General features: G+C 51.6%; 4 protein-coding genes across 4 annotated transcripts; 3 read left to right on the top strand and 1 right to left on the bottom strand.

Annotated features, from left to right (window-relative positions):
* Positions 1 to 1916: 1916 nt before the first annotated feature.
* Positions 1917 to 9641, top strand: ags3 (alpha-1,3-glucan synthase Ags3). Its single transcript, XM_025688621.1, has 4 exons — positions 1917 to 2459; positions 2519 to 2694; positions 2750 to 9352; positions 9407 to 9641. Exons 1-4 carry the CDS (start codon positions 2097 to 2099, stop codon positions 9453 to 9455), a joined length of 7191 nt encoding a protein of 2396 aa, XP_025539052.1. The 5' UTR covers positions 1917 to 2096; the 3' UTR covers positions 9456 to 9641.
* A 698-nt stretch (positions 9642 to 10339) lies between these two features.
* Positions 10340 to 11926, top strand: BO79DRAFT_237889 (phosphotransferase family protein; the record flags this gene model as incomplete). Its single annotated transcript, XM_025684746.1, has 1 exon — positions 10340 to 11926. The coding sequence occupies one exon, from the start codon at positions 10340 to 10342 to the stop codon at positions 11924 to 11926; it is 1587 nt and encodes a 528-aa protein (XP_025539051.1).
* A 378-nt stretch (positions 11927 to 12304) lies between these two features.
* On the bottom strand, positions 12305 to 13576 carry BO79DRAFT_148546 (zinc-binding alcohol dehydrogenase family protein; the record flags this gene model as incomplete). Its single annotated transcript, XM_025678548.1, has 3 exons — positions 12305 to 12517; positions 12613 to 13185; positions 13247 to 13576. The coding sequence occupies 3 exons, from the start codon at positions 13574 to 13576 to the stop codon at positions 12305 to 12307; spliced, it is 1116 nt and encodes a 371-aa protein (XP_025539050.1).
* Positions 13577 to 14709: 1133 nt separating this feature from the next.
* On the top strand, positions 14710 to 15554 carry BO79DRAFT_173662 (SDR family NAD(P)-dependent oxidoreductase; the record flags this gene model as incomplete). Its single annotated transcript, XM_025679695.1, has 1 exon — positions 14710 to 15554. The coding sequence occupies one exon, from the start codon at positions 14710 to 14712 to the stop codon at positions 15493 to 15495; it is 786 nt and encodes a 261-aa protein (XP_025539049.1). The 3' UTR covers positions 15496 to 15554.
* Positions 15555 to 16060: the final 506 nt, after the last annotated feature.

Here is a 16060-nt window from a genome sequence, read left to right as displayed (position 1 = left end):
TCTGATTCATGTCTGCGACCAAGTGAAGCAGTCGACTGCTTCTGCCTACGTAATGGCGGCGGTTAGTGTTCTATATATAGCGCTCTACCGCGGGAAGACATCTATTGCTTCTGCTCACTTCAAAACCCCCCGGTGAGACAAACGATGGTGTTTGTTGATCTCAGGCCGTGAATAGTAACTGAGTTGCCGGAATTAACTCGCATGAACTACAGAGTCAGTCAACCTCGCTTCGGCGGCAATGTTATTAAAGGATTGTCATGAAAATAGAAGAACACCACCCATCGTAGTAAGGGTTGTGAAGATCCTGGTGGGCTTTGATCGGGTCACTGCCCGTCCCGCGCTGAGATCTAGCATTTCTCTTCAGCCAACAACATCACCGCGAGATCGCTGATCTTCAGGAAGGCCACCTCGTCGCGTACGCGTCCAAGATCGCCAACCAGACTGACTGATTCTCTCGTTGGGGTGTGCCTGGGAATGTGCGGCATGTCAGCATCATGCACTGGTTGAGGGGCACATCTGCGACCGTGGCACATCAGTGGGTTGTTGCGTAGCCACAGTTTTGCAACAAGCTTTCTGTGTGAAAGAATCGAAGAATCGCGAAGCATTTCTGAAGCCGGGATGGAACCTGGGCTGGAACCACAGAAACTCAATCGGGACATTGTCTGGTAAGGGCCAAGGACAGGAGGATGGTCTGGCACTCATTCTGCGACCCGGACTGTGTCAGTGTCTGAGTGGATTCAAAATGTGCCTGGTTGCCCCTCCTTCAACGACGACGGGGCAATCCCGAAGCAGACCGAAACACTCTGATAGGTTCCATGACGTCTGACGCTGTATGCGATTTATGAGGCGTTTCTTGGGCTGATAACGGCCAGACTGGCCGCCCAGTTAGAAACCCTAGATGAAGTGTTGTCCGATATCCCGACGGGGCCAGTGGCGATGCAGCCGAACCGGGGTCGGCAGGACAAGGCATGGCGCCGTGAAATGCCCATTGGCCAGGTGTGAGGCATGGGACAGGGTCCTTGCCCTCTGACTGCGAATTGTCCGCTGAGATAACACAATAACAGGATCTGGCGACTCGCTGGAGGGTACGTGGGCCATAGAAGTGGGGATGGGATCCGGGACATGCCCACTCACAGTGTTTATAAGCAAAGTCCAGATGGTTTCGGATCTCCACCGAGCCGCGCCTGGTTCCAACCATAGAATCTGCGCGAAGGCAAATGGTAAGAGAGAAAAAAAGAAAAAAGAAAATAGAAAAAAAAAAAAACCCTGGTTTGTGCCGAAACACAACGACCAATGTTCGCCCCATTTGCTGGCCCGACATCAGATTTTTTTTGTACCTTGGCAATAACTGATGGGATTCCACGGATATACTGTTGTCGGTCAGACAGGCACAGGCACAGGAACAAGAACAGAACAAGAACATCTTCGTTCTTACTGAACTTAAAAAATTAGGATGATCAAGATTAGCGCTCTGAGTGTCGGTCACACTGATCATCTCTCAGTGACTGCAGTAGTGGCGGCTGCCCCAGCGGTAAAGTCCAGGGATCACCACCATCAGCACTGAGCACACACGCACCTATACCCTCCACATCCAGCGCTGTTGACTATTATCGAATGACGGAGGGTGTACTGACGAGGCCCGCCTCCACCTCACCCAATCATGCTATCCTGATATGACGTTTCCTAATAATAGCCACCCAGAGCAGAGAATGACCGAACAGGTGTCTTGGATCGCAGGGCCTGGCGACCCCACCGCGGGCGAAAGGTTTTAGATAGTGGTCTCACGACGGCTTAAGCACCGCGCTTGTCTCTCGTCATCGAGTAGTCTAGTCTCTGGTCTCTCGTAGCATTAGCAGCAGTAACCCTCCCAGCAGCAATTCGCTGTCTTCCTCTTTTTTCTCTCGTTTCAACCATCCCCTGGGAAAGCTTTCCTCCCACGTTTCTCTCGTTTCATACCCCAAAGTCATTCGTTTTTTGTGCTGCTTTCTCTCGCTGTACTCGGTGCGGAAGTTTCGGGCATGTGGCATTGGGTTCCTGCATAATCCTTTGGACCTTGGTTGGCACAGAATTTCTGGTACCACACGCCGCTTGCCATCATGTTCGGCACGACGGTTCAGCGCTGCGTGGTGCTCATTCTGGGGCTACTCAGCGTCACGACCGTGGGCTGGCCCTACGATGAGTCGCTCGTTGATTACAACTTGAACGAGAATAAAACCGCAGAGGGACCGATAAACTATTGGGGAGAATGGCCTAATCACAGCTATCATCCGTCACCAGACAACTGGCGCTTCCCCATCTATACCATCTTCCTGGACCGCATAGCCAACGGAGATCCCGCTAACGACGATATCAACGGCACCACCTACGAGCATGTACTCGATTCGAATCAGATGCGCCATGGCGGTGACCTAGTCGGCTTGATTGATACGCTCGATTACATCCGAGGAATGGGATTCAAGGTAAGTTCATCAGTCTTTTACTACACACCATGTCATCTCCGTCTGATTGACTGTTCAAGGGAATCTACTTCGCTGGTACGGGATTAATGAACCTTCCCTGGGGCTACGATGGTTACTCCCCAGTGGATACCACCCTCCTCGATAAGCACCATGGCACCCTGTCAGACTGGAGGCGCACCATCAAGGAGATCCACGACCGGGATATGTACGTGATTATGGATAATACATTAGCAACGTGAGTATGCCCCGAGTATTACAGACGACCATGCCACTAACGATCTCCCGTGCAGTTTGAGTAACCTGATCGGTTTCAAGGGCCACTTGAACGATTCGGCTGATTTCAATGCGAAAGAATACGAGGTGGAGTACGTAACCGAAAGACAGTACGCTGATTTCCAGTTCAGCAATGACTACAACGACACCTGCAACTACCCGAGGTTCTGGAACGAGACGGGATACCCGTTGACTTCCGGTGGTGTGCAGGACCTGGAGGGTTGCTACAACAGTGATTTCGATCAGTATGGCGAACTCGAGGCATTTGGTAATTTCCCTGACTGGAAGCGACAGCTCACCAAATTCGCCTCGGTGCAAGATCGTCTGCGAGAATGGCACAAGCCGGTTCGCGATGTCATCACCCGCCATTCTTGCATCGTGATCGCAAGTCTGGATATTGATGGATTCCGGTTTGACAAAGCCGTCCAAGCCACTCTGGATCCGCTGGGTGACATGCTCGCGGTCTACCGTGAATGTGCCAAACAATACGGAAAGAAGAACTTCTTCTTGCCGGGAGAGATCACCTCGGGCAACACCTTTGGCAGTCTCTACCTTGGCCGGGGTCGTCAGCCAAACCAGACGCCTGATTCAGCGGACGCTGGTGCGAAGCTGACGAATGCCTCGTCGGATTCCTACTTCCTCCGTGATGATGGCCTGCAAGCGTTGGACGCTGCGGCCTTTCACTACACCATCTATCGTTCGATGACCCGTTTCCTGGGAATGGACGGGAACCTGGTGGCCGGCTTCGATCTGCCCACCGATTTTATCGAAGCCTGGAATGGCATGCTCGTCACTAATGACTTCATCAATGCCTTCACGGGCGAGTTGGATCCTAGACATATGTATGGTGTGTCGAACCAGGATAACTTCCGCTGGCCAGCCATCAAGAATGGTACGGAGAAGTACCTACTGGGTTTATACATTGTTACGCTGGAGCTGCCGGGAATCCCTCTGATTCTCTGGGGTGAGGAGCAGGAGATGTACGTTTTCGATGCGACTGCCTCCAACTATTTGTTCGGTCGGCAGCCTATGACTTATCAGACGGCGTGGTGGACGCATGGTTGCTTCTCACTGAACACCTCGAAATTCTACGACTTCCCCAACGACAAGGGATTGAATGGCTGCAACGATATCACTGTTACCTACGATCAACGGAACCCGGCACACCCCCTTCGCAACATTATGAAGCGCATGTTCGAAATCCGAGAACAATACCCAGTAGTAAATGATGGATTCAATCTTGAAACCATTGCGCAGCTTACCAAGGATCTCTATCTTCCGGGTTCATCGACTACTCCGACGGTGACTGGTCTCTGGTCGGTCTTGCGCAGCTACTACCCCGGCGTCCAGAAAGAAGCCTCGAGCAGTAACGATACTCTCTGGCTGGTATATCACAATGCCAATAAAACGGAAACATATGGCCAGAATTGTTCTAGCAAGGACTCCGCTCTTCTGTCTCCTTTCGAGTCGGGAACGAAGTTGAAAAACCTCTTCTATCCCTACGATGAACTCACGCTGCAGGATGGACCAAGTGACGCTAGCAACGGCACCGAGTCCTACGGCTGCACCACCAAAATGAAGTTGTTGCCATGGGAATTCCGGGCTTACGTCAAGGCTAGCGATTTCGTTGAACCTGGCCCTACGGTCACCGAGTTTGTCCCCGGTCACGATGCACGCCTGCTGTCTTCCGAGGATACTGGGGAAACACTGAAAATCCAGCTGGGCTATTCCAAGACCATGGACTGCAGTGCGATCACAAAGGCAATTTCCCTGAACTCGACCACCATCAAGGGCGTCAATGCCTCCCTTGATACATCCAGCGTGAGCTGCACCAACGTGACGGCCAGGACGAGTAGTAACAATTACATCGGCGAAATTCCCACTATTTGGACCTGGTCCGCAAACCTGACCAATGTCTATCACGGAATCCACCAGATCACCGTCAAGAATGCCTCCACGACGTCTGGAACGCGCGTAGATGCCATCGACCGCTTCTTATTCCGAGTTGGAACCCACACCAACCCGTTGATATCGCCGCTTGCCAACTACTCTACCAGCCTGGTGCACAAGTCGGATAACGGCAGCTACTATGTTCAGCATGATGCGGCTGGCGCTGATCAGTTCCGCTACACGACCGACTTTGGCCGGAACTGGTCGAACTGGACGGACTACACTGGCGGCAACACGACAATCGACTTCCCGACCTGGACAGGCACAGATGCCCAGAAATGGAAGGGCACTCACATTCGGGTCCAGTATTTCTCCCGCCTTACTGGCAGCAGTGATTATGTCCAGGAAGGTGATTATGACTGGGAATCCGATGTGCCTCGCAGATTTCCCCACCTGTGGTGGAATGGCCCGTATAATCAATACGGTTATGATGCCGGTCTGGACAGCAAGATGCGGTTTGATACTAAGGATCGCCGTTGGAAATATGATTTCGTCTATGAATGGCCGTCCGTGGGACAGATCAGTGTCTGGGGCACTGGCAAGGACGGTGTTCCGGAGACGACGAACGTTTATGGCGATGTTGACAACTCATCAGTTGTACAGGTCTTGCCTCCCTCCTACTTGTCCTCGAACGTGATCAACATCACCGAGTTGCCCCCGTTCCCGCACCTTGGCTGGACCATCTCCCTCAATGATGCCAACCTCCGCTATGAACTGCTTCCCGTCGGATCTGGATGGGCCCAACTGGTGCTTTTCATTCTCCTCTGGGTCGTCCCGATCTTGATGGGCCTGGCGGGAGTTTTCATCTTCATCCGAACCTTCTACCGTGTTGAACTAAATACCGATGGCAACGTGGTCAAGGAAGACAAGCTCCCGCTGTTGTTCTGGCGCAGGATGAAGGGTCAAGCTGGAGGTGATGGCCAGATGGACCGGGAAGAATCAGAGGTTGCCGCCGTGGCAGGCGATCTGGCCATTGCAGGAGCCCCCGAGAAACGCCGCACCGTCTTGATCGCTACCATGGAGTACGATATCGCCGATTGGCAGGCCAAGGTCAAGATTGGTGGTTTGGGAGTCATGGCCCAGCTCATGTCCCAAAACCTGGGATACCAGAACCTCATCTGGGTGGTTCCCTGCGTGGGAGACATCGAATACCCTGAGGATACCCCGATAGAGCCATACGTCGTGAAGATCTTGGACAACCCCTATCTTGTTAATGTGCAGTATCACGTTCTGAACAACATCACCTACGTCCTTCTTGACGCTCCCGTGTTCCGGCAGCAGACGAAAGCAGAGCCTTATCCTCCTCGGATGGATGATCTGGACAGTGCCATTTACTACTCCGCCTGGAACCAGTGTATCGCAGAGACCATCAAGCGTTTCCCGTCGATCGATATGTACCACATCAACGATTTCCATGGATGTCTGGCACCGCTGTACCTCCTGCCGACACGGACAATTCCCGTCTGTTTGTCTCTCCACAACGCCGAGTTCCAGGGTCTCTGGCCCCTCCGTACCCAGCAGGAAAAGAAGGAAGTCTGTTCAGTTTTCAACCTGCCCGTTGAAGTCGCCACAAAGTACTGCCAGTTCGGAAATGTGTTCAACCTGCTTCACACGGGAGCGAGTTACCTTCGATTCCACCAGCGCGGATTTGGCGCGGTCGGTGTGTCCAAGAAGTATGGAAAACGTTCATGGGCTCGGTATCCCATTTTCTGGAGTTTGGACAAGATTGGTAGTCTGCCCAACCCTGACCCGACCGATACTGCGGCCTTGGAGGATACTCCTGACGAGAAAGCTTTAACTCGGTCTTACGAGGAACGCATCACGGACAAGCTCGAGGCTCAGAAGTGGGCAGGCTTGACCGAGGATCCGAACGCTGACCTTCTGGTGTTCGTTGGTCGTTGGTCTAAGCAGAAGGGTGTCGATCTGATTGCAGATGTCATCCCTGCCGTTCTTTCTGACCGGCCGCAGGTGCAGGTGATCTGTGTTGGTCCCATCATCGATCTTTATGGAAGACTAGCTGCCATCAAGCTGGAGAAGATCGCTGCCATGTTCCCTGGCCGGGTCTTCTCGCGACCTGAGTTCACTGCTTTACCCCCGTGTGTCTTCTCTGGTGCTGACTTTGCTCTCATTCCGTCTCGCGATGAGCCATTCGGACTGATCGCTGTCGAGTTCGGTCGAAAGGGTGCTTTGGGAATTGGATCTCGCATTGGAGGTTTGGGTCAGATGCCAGGCTGGTGGTACACCGTCGAATCGGACGCCACTCGCCATCTCCTACACCAGCTGAGGACTGCCATCAAATCGGCCCTGGACTCGTCTCCGGAAACCCGAGCCCAGATGCGCGCAAACTCTGCGAAGCAGCGATTCCCCGTTCTCGAGTGGATCCAGAAACTCGAGACCCTTCAGCGAACGTCGATCAAGATTCACCATGAGAAGAACAAGGAGACAGTGACTGGCTCTATTCCGGAGTCGGAGAGTGTCTGGGACCTGCAAAACCTTCAGAGTGCGCGTTACTCCACCGTGGCCCTTCCCAACATGGCTCTGTCCAGGTCGGACGGCTCAGACACTCCCCCGGAAGCCATGATCCAGCAGGCCCACGCTCGCCTTCAAGAAATTCAAGCATCCGAGGGAAGCAGTCGCGACAGCAGTCTCAACCGCAAACTGTCACTGGGTCGCCGGTCCGGCCCTGGTCAGGGCAGAAAGCGCTTGACAAAGAAGCAAGCGACCGCGAGCCAGATCTCCACCGATCACGGAGAAGATGAGCACGACACCGACGCTGAGGAAGATGACCACAGACCGCAGGAGGATTACATTTCCCCGGAGGAGGCCATGCAGGCTGTCAACAACACGCTCTCTCCCCATGCGATCACTGGAGACAGTACTCCTCGCGCCTCCTACTTGTCCAGACCTGTATCCCCGTACCCCGTCTCCCAGATCTCCACTCCGGCGTGCCCAACACCGCCGCCCATGACTCATTTCCGGACTGTTTCTATGCTGTCGTTGCCCTCCGTGGTTGGCGACCATAACCGCCTCAGCAGTCTCGGTGGTGAGGACAAGGACCAGCCCGTCTTCGAGTTGCAGAAGGTGGACCCGACTTTTACAGACAGCCTGGGTCACTTCACTCGTCGCTTCGAGCAGTCGCTTGACAAGTTGAACAAGAAGAACTCCATTACGGATTACTGCATTGAGGTCTATTTGATGAAGAGTGAGCGCAAGTTCTACAATTCATACAACGACGCCCAGCTCAAGAAACAACCCAAGGACCGTGCGATCGCGATTCCTAGCTCTGTCAGTGTCGTACATGATGGGCCCAGTTCAGACAACCGCCAGTCCTACTCTAGCGAGGACTCTGAACTGAACGGGGAGGATGAGATTGACCGCTGGCTGATGCGGTTGGGCTACACGCGTCCGATCGCTGTTCAGCGATTCATGAGACGCCGCTTGGGCAATTGGCCCGTGTATTCGCTCTTCCTGGGACTGGGTCAGATCATCGCCACCAACTCGGCACAAATCACCCTGCTTGTCGGTCAGGTCGGAGAGACCGCTGTGAAGCTGTACGTCATCGCCGCTATTTACTGCCTTTCCTCGATCGCGTGGTGGTTCATGTATCATCGATTCCCGGCCGTCATCTCCCTCAGTCTTCCGTGGTTCATCTACTGCTTGGCATTTATCATTATCGGTGTTTCGCCGTTCGGTCTCACCTCTCTCGGTCGGTCCTGGGCTCAGAATGTTGCGGCTGGCGTCTACGCCATTGCATCTTCTAGCGGTTCGTTGTTCTTCGCTCTGAACTTTGGAGACCAGGGTGCCGTGCCTGTCAAGGACTGGATGTTCCGCGCCAGTATCATTCAAGGTATCTCCCAGATCTACACGGTTGCGCTCTGGTTCTGGAGCTCTAAGGTCACTGCCGCCGAAGTTGGAGGTGTATCTGTGGCGGCCCTGAGTTCCTGGCGACTCACAGCCGTGGTGATGCCCATCGCTGCCCTCTGCTTCATCATTGGAGTTCTACTGGCCCTGGGCTTACCCAACTACTACCGCCAAGCTCCCAGTCGTATCCTGTTCTTCTACAAGTCTCTGTTCCGTCGACGCATCATCCTGTGGTTCTTCTTCATGGTCATCATCCAGAATTGGTTCCTTTCTGCTGCTTTCGGCCGCAACTGGTCCTTCCTCTGGACGTCCAAGCACGTCAAACCCTGGGAGATTGTCCTCCTGGTGTTCGGCTTCTTTGTCGTCCTATGGGTGGCCATTCTTGTCATATTCCGTGCCCTGTCGAAGGAACATAGCTGGATCTTGCCAGTCTTTGGTCTTAGTTTGGGTGCTCCCCGATGGGCACAAACCTGGTGGGGAACCTCCAACATCGGCTATTACCTCCCCTGGGCCGGCAGCTTGGTGTCAGGATCGATCGTGACCCGCTGTCTGTGGCTCTGGCTGGGACTCCTTGACGAAATTCAACAAGTCGGATTGGGTATGATTCTGCTGCAGACCATGACTAGAGTACATGTCTGCTTCGTCCTGCTGGCCGCCCAAGCCCTGGGATCCATCGCCACCATCTGCGCCCGCGGCTTCGCGCCCAACAAGATTGGTCCTGGGGATATCTCCCCGGATGTGGGCACGTCGGTGGACAAGGTCGGTAACGCATGGTTCTGGATCGCTCTCTTCTTCCAGCTCCTGGCAAGGTAAGCCTATCCCCACTTTACTCTTGATGTGAGCTTCTTCTAACGTTTGAACAGTTGGGGCTTCCTGCTCTTTTACCGCCGCGAACAGCTCAACCGACCCTAGATTATGCCCTACCGGGTCAACACAAATCTCGCATGCCACTACCATTGCGTGCGCAGATATCTTCTTTGCATTACGCATCAAATGTTCTTGTCTTTGCTCCTTTCTACGAGGACTTATTGGCAAGGGCAGACATGTCATCATCACCACCTCTCATGACCATAGACCTATAATTCCCCTGTCTTGTAGCATATAGATTTGTATATAAGTCGCATGATCAGCAATTGAATATATTGTCTTTCCTTAACCCTTCCTTTCTATAGAAGTGCAATTTGAAAATGCAGACCAGCGAGTGCAAGTGCGTTTGATTCGACACCGCCGGATTTCTCCTGTCGGGGAGCCTTATTCGGCCGGGGATATTCCTGCGCAAGGCTGCCGTGAGAGGCTGCAAGGCTGGCAATGACCAAAGTACTACCCGCGGCAAGTCGCGATTTGTCGTATTATATGATCTTGGCAAACTACAAATACCACGGTTTTGTCTCGCAGTGTCCGATCAGCCTGAGCAAGCCATTGTACCCTCTGTGCATGGGAAACTAAGGCTTTGTGTAAGATTCACTCAGTTATCTAAAGCACCGCCAAGGAAATTAAGAAGTCATCCCATCTATTCTGACGTGCACATAGTGGGGTAGAGAAGCCTAGACCAGGCAGCTGATCTTAGGGAATTGTGCGACTCGACGTGCATCCCCTTGCCTTAGTAGGGGGTCAATGCGGGATTTAAACAACACTCTTCCCCAGGGCTGAATATTTCGTAGCATGAACCACTGGTCTTTCTGATCACTAATACCCACAGGCTCAGAATAACTATCCCTCAGAGTCATTTCCATCTGCGAGCTCTCTCTGATTCGTATCGATCAGCTGACAATTGCTTCTTGAGACACCTAGCAAGCATGAAGCCACGCCTACACTACGACGACGTCGCCTGGGAGAAGGCTGAAGACATCACCAATGCGTGGGTTCGACAGTTCTTTGACCCCAAGATTCTGCAATCCGTCGCGCAATTCCTGAAAAGACACCATGGCCCTGGGAATGTTGATGAATTCAGCTATCTGGAGAAGGGCTCGTACAACATCACCTTTCAGATGAAGAACAAGAATGCAAACTCTACGGTCATACGTTTCGTCCAGCCAGGATCAATTATGTTTCCCGAAGAGAAAGTACGCAATGAAGTGGCAATGATGCGATACATCAATGATCAAACTGACATTCCTGTTCCTTTCATTTGTCACTGGGGACCGAGGGAAGAAAGTCCTCGGGGCCTAGGACCGTTCATCATCATGGAATACGTTGAGCATAAGACAAACATGTATGATGTTCTCAACAGGCCTGGCTGTCCTCGTGAAGAGCGTGGTTTCCTTAACCCCGATATCCGTGAGGCCAGGCTGGAGGCGTTGTATGGAGAGGTTGCAACCGTTTTACTGAAGCTTTCGAAACCAAATTTTCCCCGAATAGGGTCACTGAAACAGGTCGATGATTTCACGTGGGAAGTAACCCAGCGGCCTTTGTCAATGTCTATGAATAGTCTGATTCGACTAGGCTCGTTACCTCGATCAAAACTTCCCAACACGACGTTCGAAACGACCTCTTCATATTTCGAAGCATTAGCAGAGCTCCACGTTGCACACCTCACCCACCAACGTAATGATGCGATCGATTCAGCGGACGACTGTCGACGGAAGCTTGTTGCTCGATATCTCTTTCGAAAACTTGCCAGGGAACATCATTTATCAAAGCCGTTGGGCGCCTTCGATAACGGCCCGTTCAAACTTTGGTGCGATGACTTCCGCCCAGCTAATATCCTACTGAGCGAAGAGCTGAAGATTGTCGGCGTTGTTGACTGGGAGTTCACATACGCTGCGCCTGTTGAATTCTCGTTTGCGCCTCCTTGGTGGCTGCTCATTGAGAAGCCTGAATACTGGCCACAGGGGCTTGACGACTGGTGCAGTGAATATCAACGACGTCTTCCAACCTTCCTCAAGGCGATAAGAGACCAGGAGGATAGGGCAATTGAGCAGGGGTGGCTAGACGATACCGAGCGGCTGTCGGGTCCTATGAAAGACAGCTGGGAGAGTGGGGATTTCTGGATAGCATATGCAGCGAGGAACAACTTTGCCTTTGACTTGATTTACTGGTACAAGATTGATCAGCGATTTTTTGGATCGACGTCTACTCCCATCGATGATGTTTGGAAACAGAGGCTGGTCATACTGGAGCCTGCAGAGAGAGCCGAAATTGAACAAATTGTGGCGATTAAGGTTGAAGAGATGCAGACACAGCCATTGGCTTGGGATCCGGATGGCTACACTAGAGAGGTCGCAGATACCCTCTGCGAAAATAACGCAGACAACGAACCTGAAAGGGAAACATCGGAATATGCACTAGACGAGAGGCGTGGTCCGACAACGCTGGAAGAACTGTCTCTGGTCGGTGATGGTTCATTTATTATTTTTAACAAGCTTCGTAAAAAAGTATATTAGCAGTCTAGATCCGAAGCAGAATGATCATGTTTTTTTTGAAGAGCTTTCCCTCAATAAATACATGGACGAGGACTTTCATTTCTTCATTTGCATACAGTGAAACCGTGTCCTTATATTTAGTTATAGTCTCCTGTTAATATGTCTCTTCCTCACAGGCCCTCTTTGCGTGCGTCCTTTTTGTGTGAGATCAGGCCGCTCTTCTGCTATATCTAGGAAGGTGGAAAGGCACGCTTTGCCCAGAGAAAAAGCATAATCATTACGAATAACTCCTTATAATTGTGCAGAGAGCACAAACGGATGACTCTACTAGCAGTTAGAGACCATGACAACGGGGCTTGCGCTAGCACATCATAAAACCGCTCACTCCTGGCAGTAAGATCACTTGAACTCAGGGAACTCCTCCTCGGTCCAGACCTGCCACACCAGCCGCTCACCACTAACAGTGCCACTTCTCATAATGTCTAAAGCTTTGCGCGCCCTATCCAAGAGAGTCTCTCCTTCAACTATCTGCTGATTATTCGGCTTGATAGCACCTTGGGCCAAGAGCGTCGGCATGATCTCTGTTTGAAGATGGTCCCGCAAAAATTGGTTCTGAGGACGAAATATTATTAGCCCAAACTCAGTAGCTATTACCGTGATGACTCCTATAGAACAGAAGAAGACATAATATGCAAGTGCCGACATACCTCTTCATAGTTGTAAACTACAATGGGGTGAATTTCCACTCCCGATGCCCAGGGCGCTTCCGCAGAGACATCTGGGGAAAGCTTGAGACCGTCTTTTTCAGCTAAGGTGCTGATAACGACTGGAAGAACAGCAGAAACAGCTGATCCTGATTGTGTCGCAATCTTGGAGATTGGAATTAAGGAACCGTATTTCGAGGCTACAGAGTCAAAGACACGAATCCTGTCTGAGTGCCCTTGACTGGCCAGGAGTTCGAGGATGGAAGCAGTGACATTGGGGTCGCGATAGTCGAAGACGTGTGCCGCACCATAAGCCTTGATCCTTTCATGATGCTTCGGCGAAGCTGTTGCAATCACGTTCGTGTATCCCCAGTGTTTGAGGATTTGCACCGCAGACTGCCCCACGGAACTGGCAGCACCCCAAATGAGAACCGGTACATCTTTGTCGGATGGGGTGAACTTGTCTGGACGCGGCCAAGGCAGCTCAATCTTGAGCTTTTCAGAAAGTGCAAAGAACGCAGTGCAGAAGTTTGTCGGTATGGTAGCCGCAGCAGACAATGGAATGCTTTGTGGGACCTGTTACTCCGGGTTAAACTGGCATAAAACAATGTAACTTGGAAGTGGTGTGTGAACGAACCTTACCAAAAAGGGTTTCTGGCGCAGTTACATATACCTGCTGACCCTTTTGTGTCTTGTTCTGGAAAAACATTCCGAACACTCGATCGCCAATTTGGAGGCGCTTGACATCAGGACCAACAGCTACCACAGTCCCCGCGGCCGTATCACCCAGCGTCTGAGGGAACTGGACCATGAGCCCGGCATCGACTTGCCAGACATCCAACGGGGCGGATGGAACCCATTCTACCCGGACTTGAATTTCCCGATGGGCAGGCTTCCAAGTCGGAACATGCTGAATTGTTAAAGGCCCCTTCAGTGCGGGTACGATGATTGCTGGGTGGGTGGCCATGATAATGGAGACTATGAGTAAGGAAATGGATCGTAGTGGAATGATCAGAGTTGTGCTGTTAGTGTTAACCCAGAGGATCCCAGCCAGCTTGAGGGCTCATAGTTCAAATATATAACCGCGACCCCACAGACAATGAAGCTCGTCACTACTGGGCTGTGGTGGCAACTCTGAATTGAATACGATGCGATTATAAATCCGTCTCTACTCATGAATGACGAAACTTGAGACACTGACTTCGAAACAGTTCGATTCTCAATCACAACGGTGACACTTGAACCATCACGCTGCCCCATACAGGTCTAGCTGATGGAAAACCTAGATAGCGTGCTGACAGTCGGTATCTCATTGGTGGTGTCAGCAATACGCATTAGCTTCCGCGAGAGTGGAGTGCCCCATGGTGTGGTTGTGCCTACAGGGTGCGTGATGAACCTTGGATACCACATAAAAGGCACCATTCATCTGTGTGATTAGTAGATTGTCCTGTAGTATGTTCTGTAGTATGTACGTTGATCAGATTGATCATTGCTATTTGATAAGGTCCGTTTACGAAGCGAAAGAACGAGGCGAATAGACTACGGGAAGTAAACAAATTTTCTGTCCCTTCCATGGGAGACTTCAGGTGAAGCAACATTCCAGGGTTATATTGCCTATGAGCGTGCACTGTCAGTCCCTGTTGGGACATGTCTCTCCGTCCGCTGATCAGCTGAAGCGGAAAATTGCTTATGGTCTAGCGGTTAGTAGCTCGTCGACAGTTTCTCATCCTGTGAGCTCCGGCAAAAAGCCCGGACACGGCGATACCACCTGAAAGTGTGGAAATGCCAAAAGCTCCACTCAGGGTCCAGGATGTTGGCTACATCCACCGTGTAGAATCCATCATATCCCATATCTACAAATCCGTCGGGAAACCGTCGGAGTTACCGGACTTTACTTCCGTGCAGTGTTTGCCCCACAACCATCAAACGCTGCTTCGACGGCCACGGGAATAGCCACACAACAGACTCACCTTCCAGTTTGACTGTATCCCAACTCTTGTACTCTCCTCCCTTCTCGCTGCCTTTATCTGAACTCGGAAGCTTCCAGCCGTGACAGTACATCACTTGAAATTAGCCCATCAATCATTGGCGATCAGCAAAATGGCTCGCATTCTCATCACTGGCTCGGTCGACGGGCTTGGTCTCGAGGCTGCCAGGCAGCTTGTTAACAGAGGACACACCGTATACCTGCATGCGCGCAATGAGCAACGTGCAGTGGACGCCAAATCTGCGTGCCCGGGTGCCGCCGGGGTGTTGACTGCCGACTTGTCCAGGATAGAAGACACGCAGAAGCTCTGCGACGATGCCAACGCAATTGGTGATTTTGATGCTGTCATCCTCAATGCTGGAATCATGCAGGGTGGCTTTCGGAAGAATGCGGATACTGGTGTTCCAGCCTTGGTGTCGGTCAACCTTATTGCACCTTATGTGATGTCCTGTTTGCTGCGTCCACCCAAACGCCTCGTTTTCATTTCCTCAAACCTGCACCGGTACGCAGACATGACAAGCATGGATGATATGTTCTGGTTCAAACGCGGGGAGGCCAGCTACCAAAGTTACCCGGCATACTGTGATTCTAAGCTTCATGTCATGCTCCTCGCCAATGCAATCGCTCGGCGGTTCAGGAACACATCGGTGACCTCGGTGCATCCCGGATGGGTGGCAACCAAGCTTGGCGGACAGGGTGCCCCAGATAAGGTGGAGGACGGTGTTGAAACGTATGTCATGTTAGCCGAAGGGAATTATGATGAACAGAACCTCTCTGGAGGGTATTTCGAGCCCAAGGGGAAGATTGGTCAGCCGATTCCGGCAGCAAGAGATGAGAATTTGCAAGAGAAAGTCGTCGAAGCCTGTGAAGAGGTCACTGGCTTGAAACTGCCGGCTTAAAATGCAGAGCTTTCTATTGATGGGATGACGAACTATGCCAACGTCTTGACCAAATTCACCCATAAAATTTGCATAGATATTGACTGCAAAGTACTCCAAGTTTTCAATGTCTATCACTCAAACCTGTGTCATGATAGAATCGATCGAGGAGGACATGAGCCTCCTAAAATACATCCGTAGAACATATTCCCGATCGGTACAGCGCCCTCTACCGTTGAACACTGTATGACCAAAAAAGATAACTAGAAAGTGCCAGAGTAATTGTCTGGACTGCTATCGCCCTGATGGATGTGATTGAGGATAAGAGGTATGGAGTGCTTATGCACTTTGAGGAGCCTCAAATGACCAAAACCGCATATACAACTGTGTAATAAAGGATAATAAAGGTGCAAAAACCTGACAAGATACAATATGAGCACGTGAGACATGATAACCTTTCCTGTCAATCCGAAGTTTGACGATGGCTGTACCTACGCGGTCGATGAGGCAGGTCCAATATTGAAAACACTAATGAAGGTAGGCGTTCAACTCGATACAGGAAACGTAAGCAAGGTCAAGGAGATCA

The sequence above is a fragment of the Aspergillus costaricaensis genome, assembly GCF_003184835.1.
Source record: "Aspergillus costaricaensis CBS 115574 unplaced genomic scaffold BO79scaffold_17, whole genome shotgun sequence".
NCBI classification, from domain to species: domain Eukaryota; kingdom Fungi; phylum Ascomycota; class Eurotiomycetes; order Eurotiales; family Aspergillaceae; genus Aspergillus; species Aspergillus costaricensis.
Note: the sequence above shows the minus strand (reverse complement) of the source record. Positions and strands in the feature narration are given on the sequence as shown.